The sequence below is a fragment of the Aulonocara sp. 'chitande type north' Nkhata Bay genome, linkage group LG22, assembly GCF_057382095.1.
Source record: "Aulonocara sp. 'chitande type north' Nkhata Bay isolate Kocher_YH1m ecotype deep benthic linkage group LG22, A_spYH_male_GT1.1, whole genome shotgun sequence".
Lineage (NCBI taxonomy): Eukaryota > Metazoa > Chordata > Actinopteri > Cichliformes > Cichlidae > Aulonocara > Aulonocara sp. 'chitande type north' Nkhata Bay.
The window spans coordinates 5,295,690-5,313,180 of record NC_141364.1 but is presented as its reverse complement, the minus strand read 5'-3'; the positions used below and the strand labels follow the sequence as shown (position 1 = coordinate 5,313,180).

General features: G+C 39.6%; 1 protein-coding gene across 2 annotated transcripts in view; it reads left to right on the top strand.

The window, feature by feature from the left end:
- The window catches only part of cacng7a (calcium channel, voltage-dependent, gamma subunit 7a), a 41,835-nt gene extending 29,757 nt beyond the window's left edge, over window positions 1-12,078 (top strand). For both annotated transcript variants that reach the window (XM_086279921.1, XM_086279922.1), the window contains exons 5-6: window positions 2,539-2,684; window positions 7,290-12,078. In XM_086279921.1, the coding sequence (XP_086136047.1) occupies window positions 2,539-2,684; window positions 7,290-7,811 (668 nt within the window). In that variant the 3' untranslated portion in view covers window positions 7,812-12,078. The remainder of the gene's footprint in view (window positions 1-2,538; window positions 2,685-7,289) is intronic.
- Window positions 12,079-17,491: the final 5,413 nt, after the last annotated feature.

Here is a 17,491-nt window from a genome sequence, read left to right as displayed (position 1 = left end):
AAACTCATCTTAACCGCTTGGCTACACTAATTTCCAGGAGCCCTAAAAGGTGACAGTAAAGGTCACAGAGGAGCTGTTATCATTTTTGAGTCATTGTGGTCACGTTTTATTACAAAAAACAGAAGTATGTGTTTTAGATATGTTATTTAATCCATTTATACTTTTAATTCCTAACTATTCTCCACAGTGGAGATGAGCTAATGAATCCACTGTAGGACCATGACTGCTTCAAAAACTGTGTGTAAAATCAGAATCAGAATCAGAATACTTTATTGATCCCTGGGGGAAATTATTTTTTGTTACAGTGCTCCATTTTAAACCAACATTAAGACAAGACAGACAATACGCTAACTAAGAATAGTACAATATATACATATATATACATACATACATACATAAGTCACTTATAAATAAATATTTGGAAAAGAAACATGTGTAGCTGTAGCAGTAAACAGTGTGTTAAGTGGATGCGTTGTACAGGGAGATGGCCACAGGCAGGAATGATTTCCTGTGTCGTTCAGTGGTGCTTTTCGGTAATCTCAGTCTCTCACTGAACGAGCTCCTGTGACTGACCAGCATGTCATGGAGTGGGTGGGAGGTGTTATCCAACATTGTCTTTATCTTGGACAGCATCCGCCTCTCCGACACCACCTTGAGGGAGTCCAGCTCCATCCCCACAACATTGCTGGCCTTACGGATCAGTTTATTAAGTCTGTTGGCATCTGCGACCCTCAGCCTGCTCCCCCAGCATGCAACAGCATAGAGGATCGCACTGGCCACAACAGACTCATAGAAAATCCTCAGCATTTTCTGGCAGATGTTGAAGGACCTCAGTCGCCTCAAAAAATAGAGACGACTCTGGCCCTTCCTGTAAAGTGCTGTGGTGTTTTTAGCCCAGTCCAGTTTATTGTCAATGTGTACTCCAAGGTATTTATAGTCCTCCACAATGTCAACACTGACCCCCTGGATTGAAACAGGGGTCAAGTGTTTCCTGGTCTTCCTGAAGTCCACGATCAGTTCCTTGGTCTTTGCCACGTTGAGCAAAAATGAACTAATACTAGAATGCAATGATTTGCAAATACATTGAACCCCATATTTAATTGAAAAGAGAAACTTAAAATGTATAAACAATCCTATGGCATCTACACATGTTGAGTACATCACACCCTGTGTCTCAAACAGAGGCTATCTAAACTTTAACCTCCTAGGACCTGGCGTCCACATATGTGGACATCACATTTTGGGTTATTTAGACCAAAATACTCAATTTTGCTCTACAAGGGCCTGATATCCACTTACGAAGACATTATACTGCTACTGTTCTATCAAAATTTTAAACGAATATCCTCATATGTGGCTCTGACTTTTCATAAAAAGAAAAATAAGGTAAAAAAAATCTGGTAATTCTTTATTTTTACATTCATGCCCAAATATCAAAGAGAAATTAAAAATGCATGCTGTGGAAGAGTTCGGGTCCTAGGAGGTTAAAGACTAACAGTAGATAGTGTCATGGCACTGGCTCTGTAAATTCTGGTTTCAGTTATAATTCTTTGATGTCGTATGCTTCATGGTTCTGTGTCCTTGCCTCCCCTGTGTCCACATTTCATATGTAGTCTGTCATGTCTTGTTTCCTGTTTTCTTTTCACAGTCTCACATCCTGTGTTTCACAACTGTATTCAGTTTTGCTTCCTCCCTGTCTCATTTTGTCTGATTACTTCCAGCTGTGTTTCCCTCCTGTTTCCCATCCCCTCGTTATCCTCTGTGTATTTAGTCCTCTGTCTTCCTCTGCCAGTTGTTGCGTTGTCCCACATTGCTGTGCGTCCTTCTTGTGGTCCTTGGGCTCCCTGGTGTTCATAGTTAGCTTCTAGTTTGTCTGTTTATTGTTTCCTAGCTTCCACGTCCTTTGGTTCCAGTTTAGATTACGTTTTCTTAGTTTGTATTTTTTTTGAGTTTCGAGTCCTGCTTATCTACAACTATCTACAGCTAGGTGTTCCGTGTGATCTTAAAGGTGTTTGGGTCAAGTTTTCCTGTTCCGTACTCTGCTGTTTGTTTATGAAAGCAGATATAAGCTATATATTAGAAAACCAAATAAAACCTTAACACTGTCAAATAATAATCCATGTTTTTGAGATTAAGTTTTTGAAAAATAAAACACCTTCTGTGTTTCCTAAAGGGTCTGCACAGTACCAGCATCTAACTGCAGCCTACTCAAATGTGATGACAAGCAGACTGCAAACAAAAACCAGAAAGCTTTTTGTAACTTAAATCATGTCCCTTTCATTCAACTTCTGCATATTCATGTGCAGATATGTGTTTATAGAGGTTACCAGCCTGCAGGAATACCCTGTTCCCAAGGGAGTTCCAGTGCCTGCTCTGGGGAAAGCAGATGGCTCAGAATAACATCCAACACTTGACTCATCTTCTGATGTTATATTTTACTTATGCAAGGAGACGTGGATACGCTATATTATCATACAGCGGGACCATCTATCTTTCTCACTGTGTGATTACCATATGTGTGTATTTGTGCTCTTGCAGGTCTTAGTCTGGTGGTGGGTCTGGTTTTGTACATCTCCAGTATTAACGATGAGGTGATGAACCGACCTCGAGAGCCTGAGCAGTTCTTCCACTATCACTACGGCTGGTCCTTTGCCTTTGCCGCCTCCTCCTTCCTCCTCAAAGAGGTGATTGAAGCACGCTAATACGCACCACCACACGCATTCTCAAAGAGTTAATCAAGCACGAACACGCACAGCTGCTGCACACAGACAAACACGTGAGTGATCGCATGCTGAACGGAAAACTCACACACTGCAGATGTGCTCGGGCACAGTGAGAAGTTCCCAGTGACACAAAAATGTGCTGCTGCTCAACATTTATAAGCCTTAATGTTCATGCAGAGATTGTTTGGAATCTTGCTTGGATGTCGACCATGCTGTCTAAACATGTGCACACACAGTCGCACACACTCATGCATGCACGCTTGCTGAAAATGCAGACTTATTCAGCTAAACACACACAGATTTAAAAAGTGCCTGCGTAGGAGCCCGTCATCCTGCCTGCATCAATATTCATAAATGTTAATAGCTTGAATACTTGAGGGCAGCAGCTCTGTCGCAGCACAGCTTCATATGCATCCAAATATTCCTCACTGGGAGAAAGAGGGTGCTCCACTCCTCCTTCATCCTTCATTCCTTCCATTTCATCTCTGTCCCTTTTGTCTTTCTCCTTTCCCTTTTCCTGCTGTCTCTTCTCTGCCTAACTCAAGTCTTTTCTCTCTTTATATGTCCTCTACTTTTATCTTGTCTCTTTCTCTCTCCTTTTATCTTCAGTTCTTTAATCCTCTGTTGTCCCCTCCTTCTTCTTCTTCTTATCTCCTCTGCTGTCCTCTTGCATGGTGTGGCTTAACTTCATCTTTTGCTCTCTTCTTTGCTCTCTTCTCTCTTACTTCATATTTCTTCCCTTCCCACTTCTTTTTTTCACCATCGTTTCTTTGATCTTAGTCCTCCCTCTTCAGTTATCTTTCAGTCTATAATCCTGTTTTCTTCTGCTCCAGTCCTCGCTTAAATCTTTGACTCATGTTTTCTTGCTTAGCTTTTGCTTTGATTCTCCTGTTAATTTTTTTTTAATTCACGTCCCATCTTTATTTTTGTCCTCCATTTCCTCTAAATTTTTCTTATTCATTCCAATTTTTATCCTTTCTTCTATCCTCCCATCTTGTTTCCCATCTTTCGTGCCCATAAAGTGGCTGTCATCTGTCTTTATCGCGTCTTCACCTGCTGTAATCACATGCTCCTCCTAATCTTCTATTAGTCTTGCCCTTCTTTTCCTATTTAATCCTCTTTTCGCTCATTTACCTGTCGTCTTTCCATTCCTTTGACATGGGTTTATCCGTCTTAGCATCTTTACTCATGCATGTGTCACTCAGGCATCCTCTTCTTTTTTTTTTTTTTCTTTTTTTTTCTTTTCTAATCATCCATTCACTCGCTTCCCCCCCCCTTTTTTTTTTTTTACATGTTTTATCACTTCATTCCTTCATCTTACTTCCTCTCCTTTTATTTATTTTCTTTAACTCTGCCCTCTTTCCATACCTTATCTTCTCTTTTCTTCCCCACTCTTCTTCTAACCTGCGCTGGAATAGCAAAGAACATTTAACTACATAATTTTTCTGACACACACACACACACACACACACACACACACACACACACACACACACACACACGTTCATCAGCATTCAGGTTTCAGGGTTGTTGTAGCGATGATGTTGTGGATGAATAGTGAATGAGCTGTGAATGCTCAGCGGATGCCCGGGTGAAAACATGAATACATTTTTGATAATGGCTCATTCCACTAAGGAGCACCGAGCCTTTTTGTCAACTCTCTGCAAAATTAGTACGGATTTATTTCATCCCCCCACCCTCCTCCTTATGGTGTGTTGCACTTTAGGGAGGATGATGCTGATTCTTGTGTTTAGTAAATCTTTAAGCGTATGGGAATTTTCTGGGAACTCTGCATTGTTCTCTTTGGCTCCCTTAGGCAATGCAGATGTTGTCGTGTCATGGATGGAGAGAGAGAGGAGCCTGTTCCCGCTTCATCTAATTTATGGGTTTTTTTGGCAGACATTGTCAATGCATCAGCATCACTTGCATTGCTGTCTATCCTAAACTATATTACTAGAGCTGTTTTGAATATGGCCAGTTAGATCTGAAATTCTATAGCCAGTAGGTATGTTTTGGATTATACATGTGATTTCAATCATTTAACATTTTTTTAGAAGCTAACTACTTCCACTATAAGAAAGATAGCAATAATATATATGCAATATTTCCAAAAGTATTTGCTCGTCTGCCTTCACCTGCATGTGAACTTGAGTGACATCCCATTCTTAATCTATAGATTCTATAGCTACAAAGGATGTGATGTCGACACACCCTTTGCAGCTATAACAGCTTCAAATCCTTTGGGGATTTTAGAAAGTTCTTTCAGAAGTGCCTTTGTGAGCTCAGACACTGATGTTGGAGATAAAGGTCTGGCTTGGTCTCTGCTCTAATTCATCCCAAAGGTGTTCTGTTGGGTTGAGGTCAGGACTCTGTGCAAGGCTCTCGATGTGAGATACTCATCATGTTGGTGTTATTCCTGGATCTACAAAACGTTGATTGATCTGTTTCTTTAAAGATTTTTCATGAAAGGACATCGGCAAGTTATTGTCCAAGTTGCAAAGCTATGACATCATAATTATGTGATTTGTCAGATGCAATGTTGATCCTAGAAAAACATCAACACAATGATATCAGATAGACCGTGCAAGCCAATCAAGTTCTTCCACACCAAACTCAATCATCTATGTCTGCAAGGTCCTTCCTCTGTGCAGTGGCAGCACTGGTGCATGTTGGGACTGCATAATGATTACCGTTTCTTCCTTTTGAATGAAGGTTTATAGTCCCAAAGCATAGCTTCTATATCTTACTATAGATGATAGGGAAGAAGTCTACCTGCAACTAAACTTGAGCTGTGATTACAAATATTAGCCATAAGGAAAAGCTACTAAATTACAGCAGGCGGTGCTGGACCAAGGCCAGGAAGATCGTGAAGGACCTCAGCCATCCCAACAACAGACTGTTCTCTCTGTTGAGGTCAGGAAAGCGATTCCGCTCCCTGAAGACCAACACAGAGAGACTGAGGAGGAGCAGGCGATACGGTCTCTCAATCACACCACCACACAGTACTGACCCACACATATGGTTCTTACACACACACTGGACTTTCTGGACTTTGGTTTTGCACAACACTGGTCACTATATTCTTCATTTCCGGTTAATACTTGTACAGCTGCTGTTATTGTGTATATATTTATTTATATTTAGATTTCTTCATACATTCTTATATAGTTCTATATTGTGTATTGTGTATTTTGTTGTACAGTTATTTTATTTTCAACTTTAATTTATATATTTTATCTTATTCTTCTCAGTTAAATTTACCCTTCATTCTAATTTGTGTTGTACAGTTATTTCATTTTTAACCTTAATTTATATTTTATTCCTTCCTAGTTAAATTTACCCTTTTTAATTTTTCATATTTATTTCCTATCTTATTCATAGCCTTTCCTTTTTTTGTTTTCTTTAGGTCACGAGCAGTTGTCCAAGCATTTCACTACATATCGTACTGTGTATGACTGTGTACGTGACAAATAAAATTTGAATTTGAATTTGAATTGTTCTTCTCCTTTAAGGTCATTGTTCCCATGGACCTCAAACTTGTTTCACAAACAATCAATATCAAATTCTTTCATCGCTGGTGGAGAGATGGGACTCAACCAAGAGGTCAATTAGTAGTTTTCAGTCCAAGACTCCATTGTGTCCAAGCTACAATTCACTCGCTGGGCCCACGTCCTCATTTGAGGTTTGACAGCATTTTAGTAGATAAAGGTAAATGGCTTGGACATGAATTGAGCTGCAGTTCAGGGAAGACCTAGAAGGGGACTGGCGGTGGCTCCCGGGCCTGGCAGATCCACATGTACTAATGAGAAGCGAAGAAGTTAAAGAATTGAAAAGGGGACAGAGGGTGGGGCACGTAAATGAGAACAAACAGGGGGAACATATATAGATGAGAACCAGAAGGAGTGTGTTTGGAGGCATGGTTCTGCTCCTGAAATTCAGATACTTTATCTCCAAAAAGAAACATCAGGTCAGCACTGTGACCAGCACAATGGTGTTACTTTTCTCGACATTCATAGACTTGTCAAGTTGACGTTGTCCCCCTGATTCACTCAGGATCACACTCAAAGATGCACAAATGCAAGTGGTCATTACCAATACGTTTGATGTGTCACATGGCCCTCTTCCTATTGAAAAAAACAAAAGTTGTATCCAAGATGGCTGACTTCTAAATGGCCACCATGGTCACCACCCATCTTGAGGAGTTTGCCCCCTCACATATACTAATGTGCCACAAACAGGACTTTAATAATATCACCAGCCATTCCCATGTTATTACGGTGTATCCATATAAATGGCCCACCCCACAGTCCATCATTGCCACAATGATGGACTGTGGAGAAAATTACATTGCTTTTGTTTGGAAAAGCATGACAGACATGCTGTATCACTGCAGAGGACTGTGTTTAAAAAGCCAGATTAATAGAGCGAGATACATCATGCTTAACAACAAACCTAAAAAAAACGAAAGAAAAACTAATCAGACCAAATAATATTACCACTGGATGAATCTACAAAACAACAAACAGGATATCCTGTAACGTTGCAGTATTTTGTTTGTGTCTCCAGGGTGCAGGAGTGATGTCTGTCTACCTCTTCATGAAGCGTTACGCTGAGGAGGAGCTTTACCGGCCCCACCCTGCACTGTACCGCCCCCGCATGTCCGACTGCAGCGACTACAGCGGCCAGTACCTCCACCCAGACTCCTGGGCTCCACCACAGCGAGGCCGCAGTGCCTCCGATGTCTCCTCTGACATCTCCATCCAGCTCAACCAAACTCCACCCCAGCAGCCATTTCCCAAGGGGGGCAGCAGCTCCCAGGCAACACCCTCTTCCTCTGGACCGTCATCAGCTGCCAGCTACCAGCTCCAACCAGCTTCTTCCTCCTCCACCACCTCCTCATATCCACATCCTCTTCACCCAGGTGCCACCTCGACCCTGTCCAGGGGTTCACATATCCACTCCCACCCTCAGCCACACCCTCACCCGAGTGGGCCTGCACCCCAGTCCCTGCCTATGGCGGCGCCACCCTCTGCCGTGCCTCCTCCACGCTACCACGCACACATGCGAATGAGCGCCTCGCCATGCTAGGCTACATATGGAGGGCGCAGGAGGGAAAAACACATCTGGGGTTGGGGATGAGGGTGGGGGGTTAGATTGGTTCTGTTACAGCGCTTATACACCACATGACAAAAACACACATGAACACAGATCCCGTACCCGCCAAGTGTGTGGGAGGAAGGGTTGTAGCAAAGAAGTAGAAGAAGTGAGGTTTAAGGAGATCAAAAAAGAGGAGAGAAAAGAGGGGAGGAGGTGAAGAGAAGCAGGTGGGCGGAGGGATGACTCACTGCTGATGCTGAGCCCGAGATGAAGACAGACACTCAACAAAACTTTTAACACGCTGGGAGGGAACATGGGAGGGAGTGAGAGATACGATGATTAGTAGCAACAAGACGTTTGTGGGGTTTCTGACGGGTACATTCATCATCACGGCCATGATACACAGGCAACAGTGTCAAACAGCACAGGAAACAGGAAGCTGAATCACTTCCAAAATGCTGTCCATTCACAAAAACAAGATAAATGTTGAATTATGAATCATATGAAAACATTACTCAAATTTCTTGTAATTAATGTTTTCATATTTTTGTGAATGTGGTTGGGAAGGTCGATGCAGTATCTTGCATCATGGAAGTAACACCTTAGTAATGATTATTAAAAAAATATGTATATTATTATAATTATTGTTTACATTTTGGTATTTGTCCATAAGGGAAGCTACATGCAGTAGACTTTTGAGGGTGTTACATCTAACACAGCTCACAGTTTTCAGAGAATACATCTAAATTTGACTCCGGTCGTCTCAGTTAAAGGAGGACTTTGACCATTGAATGTTTGTTTGCACATTTTCACATTGTGTAAACCATATTTATTTTATATCTTTAAAATCTGGTTCACAACTAGGATGGACCATTTTTTAAGGCTATTTATTCTGATTTAAAACAAAATTATCTTGATTTTATTTAGTAATTTATTTCATTTTACAACAACAAAAAATAAGTTTTAATTACATTTCAGAAAACATTTATCTTCATGGAAGAAAAGTTTAGAAAAAAAGTAAATAAAAGTACTTTTATTTCCCACAGATTCCCATATTAATCCAAAAGGCCAATGGAAAAATCCTTGGTGAAATTTCTAATCTCCAGTTTGAGCTATAAAACAAAAAGACATCCCTGCATTACCACATCATTTTACAGTGCAGATGTAAAGAAATAAATAAAATGTTTGACAGAAGTGTGCTGTAAAAAAGCCAGCAGACAAGCTCTAATAAGGCCTAGCTACTTTAACATATTAAAAAAATGTTATTAGTGTTTATTGAAAAAAAAAACATTATTTAATGTTTCGTCTGCTTTCACATGGAATTTCCAGGTGTATTTAAATTTAACACCACCACATCCTTCAGTTCTTCCCAACCCTGTTCATGAAAAACCATCTTTATGATACAGAGTGCCCAGTGTATTAATAATCAGTATCACTTATCACTTTTGCCCTTGTACCATGACCTACAGGTACAACCAGAGGTAAACTGTGTATGAATAGAGATTTATACTTCTAATGTACAGATCTTCTTCTCCCTCTTCTGCGATCTTGCTGAAATAAATGTTCTCCCATATGTTTAAGATGTTTTAGCTATCAAATTTTCTAAGTTGTTTGTATTAGAAGTTAGAAGCTTTGAGAATGAATGTTTAACATTTTGAAGACTGAAGCAGAAGATGTAACTGAGACTTTTTAACTGAGCACAGTCAACGACCATCTGTGGGAGCTTCACAGGTTGAAGGTTTCCATGACCTGAGCGAATGGGGACTGTCTCTTTCAGCGGTGATCACCCATGGTACAATCAAACTGGATGCCTTGGAGTTTTAATGTTGACGCCATGAACTTAGAATTTATTGTCTTAGATGTATACTTAATACTACATGCAGATATGAGAAAATGTAAAACCAGGTGGAGATTGAATTTCATTTGAATCTATTCAATTCACTAAAAGAACTCCAATAGGACTGAACTTACCTTGCCTTTTTTACTTGGTTGGTTTATATGGAGTTATTAATAATTGATTATCTACCAGTTTTCTAAAATAAATATCCAAGGAAGATGGCTCTTTCCATTTGTAGTGATTTGTATTTGGCGCTTTGTTTCTGCTCTGTCTGACGTAGCCTGATGTAGCAACAGCAGCAGCAAACTCTCAGACCTTCCATCAGTGACAACAGATGTGTCATTAAGGCCCCGGTCACACAGGTCAGTGATGCCCTGGCAACCTCTGGTTACTACGGAAAATATCTAAATTCCCTAAAAAAGTTGGTAAATACTGAATGTTCCTGGTTGTCACTAGGTGAAATTGATTGCTAAGGAGGTGCTGCGCCAACAACTCCTTGTGATTGCATTGGTGGCTAGCAGATTGCCACAGTTGCCTGTAGTTTGCATGGCAGATACCAACTTGTCTGCAAACACTTGCCAACTGCTCTCTGAGCTGTAGTGGAATACATGGAATTTGAAGGGCAATACAAACCAGAAATGGAAAACGTTTGCCTTCAAGTAAAAGTTGTGCCTTCCCGCTGCAACTAATACTTTTATTTTGAAGGCCGTTGGTCTCTTGTTTCTGGTTTATGTCGCACTCTTCACAGTTTTACTACCACTTAGTAGTACCACCACCATGTAGTTGGCACATGTTTGCAGACATTGGCATTTTTAATGCAAACTACAGATGACTGCAGCTTCCTGTTAGCAACTACAAGGAGGTTTTTAGTGCAACATTGTAACAACCACTCGTAACTGATTACAGAATATACATTTTCTGGTAAGAGAATGCACATGTTTCACTTGTAAGCGGTGGTTACTAGATGTTCAGTCTTTAAGCCTGTGTGATTGGGGCTTTAGTCAGATACTGCATGACAAGGACAAGCCTGGGTTTAGGTAGACTGAGAAAGCGTTTTGAATCCCGATAGCTTAAATTGTGTGAGCTCTGTGAGGTTTGACAATGAAATGATCTAACAGTGTTTAACTTTGGTGCACTTTGGTGACGGTGTTCTTACCTGAACTGACAGGTTCATAATTGAATCTCAATCTTCCTGGTTTGTTATAATGAAATAGTGTGTTTATATAAAGAACAGATGGAGGTCGAGGCTTTGATGAACATAAACTTGGATGGAGAGCAAACTAAAAATGGGTATGATTCCAGGTTTTCGTGCTTTAATATGTATTTAGCTTAGCACTTTAAAGTTTAAAAACACTTTCAATCTGCACATTTTAAATCCTCATAATATGAATCTTTTTTAAACAGCAAGATAGAAAATTTAAGGTCACCTATGTTTACAGTTTGTAGCATAACAGAAAAATGTTAGTCCTTCCAATATTACAGAGAACAAGTTTGGGATTATTTGGAATGATTTGGATTGTTTGGGGTTATTTAGAGGTATATTGAAAAAAACTAACTGAATAAAGCTTCTGATTCTGAGTACCTATAAATATGTTACTATGAAACACATTTTCCAGTTTGCCTCCTATCCAAGTTCTCCTGTTGCACAGTGACCAGAAAGATTGCTTGTTTTTGTAGCATATTAACAATCATGCCTAGCATAGGGCATTGTTTGTAGCCATTTTTAGACCTACTGGGGAGAAATGTTACGCTTACAGCCTGTGATACTGTTAACGAAAAACATTGTAGCAAATTAATTGCAGTGTTAATAGCATATTTTATGAATATTTGCTATGTGAAAATGAAATAGAAAATTCTTTAGCAGCTGATTATGAGAGCTTCTGCTTTATGTTTTGAGATGTTTATTTTAAATGCCAAAGCTGAGCATCCTTGCTGTGTAGCGAGCACACACAAACACACACACACACACTAACACAAACAGACACACACACACACAGAGATATATTTATGTAGCTGACCTCTGAGGGTTTTTTTCTTGATACAAATAAATCAGAACGGTGTTTTTGAGGACATCACATTAGAGATGTAGAGCTCTGATTCCGTGAACCACTTTTGAAAAGTTTACTTCTTTTATTCAGCGCAGACGTTTCCTCAGACTGTGATTTGGGTGTATATATGTTCTCACTGTATATTCTTTATGCCAGTTACCCTGGATATGTTTACATTATCAATGATAGGGGAAAAGTTTACATTAATGATTCATGATCAGACAATAATTGGCCATGTTATTACTAAAACATGTTGGTTCCAATAGAGACTTTTGTTTTCAATATTCCTGAAAATGTACTATTTGCAGGATTTTAATCTGCCAGCAGTGTTTTGTTTAAAAGTTTAAAACCAATAAAGCTTGCCTGGATCCAGCCTCCTTTGTGTTTAGTTGTTCATAATGTGCACTCATTTAAAAACTCTTGTGGGAATTTGAGCAGTAGTTTGGAGACAGTTTGTTTGTTAATTAAAATTGATCGAAAGATTGTTAAATAAATGGAAAAAATGGGGAAATAAAATGTTATGCGTCACTGTTAAAACTGTTATAATTTTGTCAGTTGATAGTTTATATAAAGACACAATTTATTAAAGGGAACAAATTATGATTTTACTTATCTTGTGGTTGAAGTGGTAGGTGATCATAAATGTGACCAGTGTTTACACTGTGAGTGGTAGATCTTACTTTACTCACTAGCAAATACAAATACATGGATCCTCTTTTCTGAAACCTGGAATGACCAGAATTTCAAAAACAGACTCAGTCACTGATTTCACATCATATTGAGTGAAACACTGAGTCCATAATTCCAACAGCAAAGTGGTCACATAGACCAGGGCAAATGGCCATTTTCCCTGAGGTGTTTTTGCAATCACAGGTATCGCCTCCTAGTGGCCATTAAAGAAAATACAGGTTTAAGGCACTTCTGCACTGTCATCACTTTTCACACCTGAAAGCTACAGGCATATTTTATACTGCCTATAGTGTAAATCGGGGTGGGCATTTCATATATTTCTGGCTCTGTATGATGTCATAAGAGAGAGGATAAAACGGTTATGGCAAGCACATGGCTCTGTGTATGAGACCAGAAGCTCCACCTGCACCCACCTCCTGCCTACGGTTTCTTTTTTCAAGTGACAAGCGAAGCCAATCACAAAAACTTAAATGGGGAGCTGAAAAAGCTTCTTATAGACAGAGTGACTGAACCAGATTATAGTGAAGTATGAATCATACCAAAGTGGTCCGGAGTCAATGAATGAAAATACAGAAGTACAACAGGTCCATGTTTAAAAGGACTAAATGTGATGGTTTTAACATAATGCGTCATGATGAATATCACTGCTGAACTAGTCAGTTATCTCAGTAATAAGTGATCTCCAGTCCTTAGCAATCCAACTGGGATTATTTTTAGCATTTTCACCATTTTTCCACCTTTCACCACACATCCTGGGCTACTGAGGGCAAAGGATCGGCTTCAAATGTCACAGGAGAAAAAATCCAGATCAGGTTACACAGTGAGTGAAAAATTGATTAGTTCAGAAGCATATTTGAATGTCTTGATATCAGCACTTATGTAACAATGGCAAGCCTGAAAATGAAATGCATTATGGCCCCTTATTAAAGCATGACTCACCTCTTGCATAACACATTTGCTTACTAAATCGTTTTGATGTTATATTTTTGTGGAATATTAAATGATATTAAATGATTATATTATATTTATTCCAGAATGCACCAAACCAGTATAATTTCTATATAAGAGCACACCATAGATAAATTACATAACTTTGCGCTGATGTTTCTGCTGTCAGTAACTAAGGAACACCAAACAGTTTTCAACCAGAAGGCTTCAGCGCTACCTGGCTAACTTTTTTGAGGCATTGCAGGTAAAACTATTCCTGTTGTAGCATTGTTTAATGTTGTGTTTTATAACTTAACTATCATCTTTGCTTCAGAAGCATTTAGCATTATGTATGGCATAGCAAGTTGCAAATGTTCACAAAATGCAGTAGCATCACAATCACAGTAAAATTGTATTTCTCAGCATACCATGGTGAAATTTGCATGATGTACAAGCAAGTATGTAGTGCATTGCATGTGTACTAGGAATGGGAATTGAGAAACTCATTCCCAGTTCTTGCCAGTTCAATTCCTTGGAATTGCTAGTCTGCCTCCCTTTGGTTCTGCTTGTACTTGCCGATTTTAGTCAGTGTGCTGGAGGGGACAATTAGTCCACAGCCTGGATATGGAGATTACTTTGATTTTTATTGCACAAAAGGATGAGAGTGCGATAGGAAAGTGCAAACTGCATCCAGCAACTGCATTATGCTGCTAACACAACTTAAGCTCTTTGCTAACATCTGCACAGGCAGCATGCTAACGCTAAACTAGCAAAGAACCGAGAGTGATGAGCTGAGTGTATTTCAACCCCAGCCCAGCAGCCAGACCCTGAACTTCAACTGGTGTGATGAACAGCAGCCTATATATTATACTGTTAAATAGTAAATATGAGACAACGTGTTTCAAGTCAGTTTAGGGAGAAAGATGGAAGTAATGCAACAAGTAGTGTAACAAATTTGTGTTTGTTACACTACTTTGCATTCTGGCATGGGGCAGGGTGCCATAGACACTACAGACTATAAACTAGCAATAAAACAAATGTAAGTTCTCTAAATTCTCAGTAGTCAAGAACTCAGTCCCTTCCTGTATTTACTTTTGTTGCTCCTGTCTTCAACACAACTGCAGACTAAACATATTCGTGCAGTTTGTAATGATGCACTTTAGGATGCTTGGAGTTCACTTGGATGCTTTTCTGTGTGGAAAGAACTGAAACCACTGCGAAGTGTAACCACTTCCCAGTGCTCCCCGTGTGGCTGAAGAACAGCTCGCTTTTCAGTGAAACTTCTCTGTATTAACATACTTGCCACCCTTCTACAACTCCTTTGAGTACTCACCTCACAAATTATTCTATGGGGTGTTTCTGTGTACTCTGCTGGCATTACCAACCTCAGCATCTCTCCCAATTACCTGTTCAGTCTCCTGAAAGTCTTCCTCGCTGGCATCTCTGCATGTGCATGCTCACTGTATTCCAATAAATCAGTTAAACTATGATTTTGTCTGTTTTGGGTTTTACTTCAGAGCCCACTTTGCTTTATTTTCAATTCAATTTCTGACTGTTGGGTTCGAGTTTATTTCATCTACCTTGTGTTATTTATTGTGGGTCCTCATGAACACCTCCACTGCCATTCCTGACACATCCATCAATTTCCTTAAACCGCTTATCCAATTCAGGGTCTGTTTCTGCTGTCATGAGACAAGAGATAAGGTACGCTGTGGACAGGTTTCCAGCACATCATGAGGCTAACACAGAGACACACAGACAGACAGCCATTGATTTTCACCTTTACGCCCACAGTATGAATCACTACCTAACATGCTAACCTAACGTACATATAATGTGAACTGTGTTCATTTAGTCCATTCCATTGGGTGCTTTACAAAAAGGTGCTGCAGTTGTCTTCCTATTGCAACATACCTCAATCTTCTAAGCCTCATCATCCTTCTCATTGTGGTCAGATGAACCTCCTTGTTAACAACATGTTATTAAACACATTAATCAAGCTATATTAAATAACTTGTCTGAATTGTGTCAGACCAGCTGCCCATAAAATGCCTGAAACTTCCTCTCTCTGATCAGAAGAGTGTGTTCCTGCTGCTCTAATGAAAAGTGCAGCTGTGAGCTCAGTGATGCAGACACCATTACATCATTCTCACTTCCAAGCAACGACAAGTTTGAAAGGAACTTGCAAACTTTATAATTAGTGTCTGTCCAGTTATCAGGAATCCCAAAGGGACAAGAACGTTGTCCAAAGTCAAATGGTCCATAACTGGGCTGGAATTTCAGCTATGTATTTTTATACTTTTATACCTTTTAAGACCTCCTTTGTTCTTCAGGCTAATTACCTTTGTCTCAGGAACATTTCAGCTTGAAAAAAACAAAACAAAACTGGGTGACATCTATCAAAATGCCTGAGCGACATCTATCAAAATCTATTGTTGCATTCACTAAAGAAAAAATTTCCAAACTATTTTCAGCAGAGGAAAAGAGGACTAACTGACTAAAATCGTCACATTTATAAGCATCATCTTTAGTACTATGTTTTTGCATGCCAATGTTGATGACCCTGTCTGCCTCAGCAGTTTATATTAGAATAAGGAAAATGCTCTAAACCAGGTATTTCAAACTCATTTTACATAATGAGCCACAGACAGACCACTTTGATATTAAGTGTGCTTGGCCTGTGCTACTCCCTTTCCTATGGGTGTAAAGTTTAACTACGCAATTAATCCCCCAGATATCTTAATATATGAAAATGTGCTATTTTTGTAACCTCTGTGAAAAAAATGCATTATTTATGCATTTGTGCCCCATCTACTTTTTCTATAGTGGCTGGTGAAAGACAGAAACATTTCCATTATTTGTTTATCTCTTACTTAATTACTTTGGAGCGGTATGAATGCCCCAGTGGACGTCTTGAACAGTCAAAAAAGCTATGAAACTTCTGAACGATAGTTAGATGTCCAATGTTTGTTGTGCCGATTCTGGTCCCTGGGCCTTAGATTGGCATCCCTGGTCTAAACAGTAACCTTCAAGTGTTTTTGATTCAGCGCATATTTACTGAAATGAAACGAAACATTTTTTGATCTGATAATAGCACTAGATGAATGTTTAAGAAACTACATTAAATGGAATACGTTATGGGACATGAATGTATGTAGGAAGCTCTCATGTTTAACATTACCTGCCTTAGTGGTGATGTGAGGAGTAGTTACTGTGTTTTTCTACATCTCCTTTAAGGGACTCGGACCATGGCTGTAGCCATCAGGTTGATTTCATCATAGAAGATCATATAGTTCAGACTGTCCTAAACTGGTGCACTGACTGACCAACACACTTCAACAATATTCATACAATACCTGAAATACCAATAACTAAAGCAAAACATCCCTTTACTGCAAAATCTCACGTACCTGAGTCAGGGCTTTTTCCCAGGTCTTGACAGTGTTATGAGTCTCTTCTTTTTTTGTGTAATCTCCTGCTGCCCGCTGTGTGACTGGACTGTGAATGCTAGTGGAAGTTTGGGCTTTTACTGTCACTACAGAGAGGGACTGCAGTTCATTTCTAAATGTTTGTCTCTCTGGCCTGAACATTGATTTCCTCTCTGTCTGTCTTTATTGCCTTGGATCCTCTCTTTTGAATACTTCCAACACACACACACACTCTCTCTCTCTCTCTCTCTCTCTCTCTCTCTCTCTCTCTCTCTCTCTCTCTCTCCCGATCGACTATCCTCTCCCCCCTGCGGTCTTCTGATCCATATTGACTATCCATCTTAGTTTAGCTCCCTCTGTGTTCCTTATGAAACCTGTAAAGGTTGTCCCATTCTGTCCGTTCTCCTTTCCACAGTCATTTTTCACCTCATTCTTCTTTCTTTCTTTTTTCTTCTGTCTTACATGGCTGTAGGGCAACACAACTTTCATAATCATCAATCATCAGAATCTGAGTCCTCTAACGTTTAGAACATGCAGATTCTGGTCTGATCCAATAACTGTATTTGTACTCAATTCTTTTCCTACATGATGACAGTATGATGATCCTAATGTAAAGAAGAAAAATAACTGGAATCATTTACAGATTTCATCTTGGCTTCCTTCATGGATCCTGTGAGAAACTCCTGAAAATTCCAAACTCATTTTGATGAAAGTGGGTTTGGACTGTGCATCATATTTAAA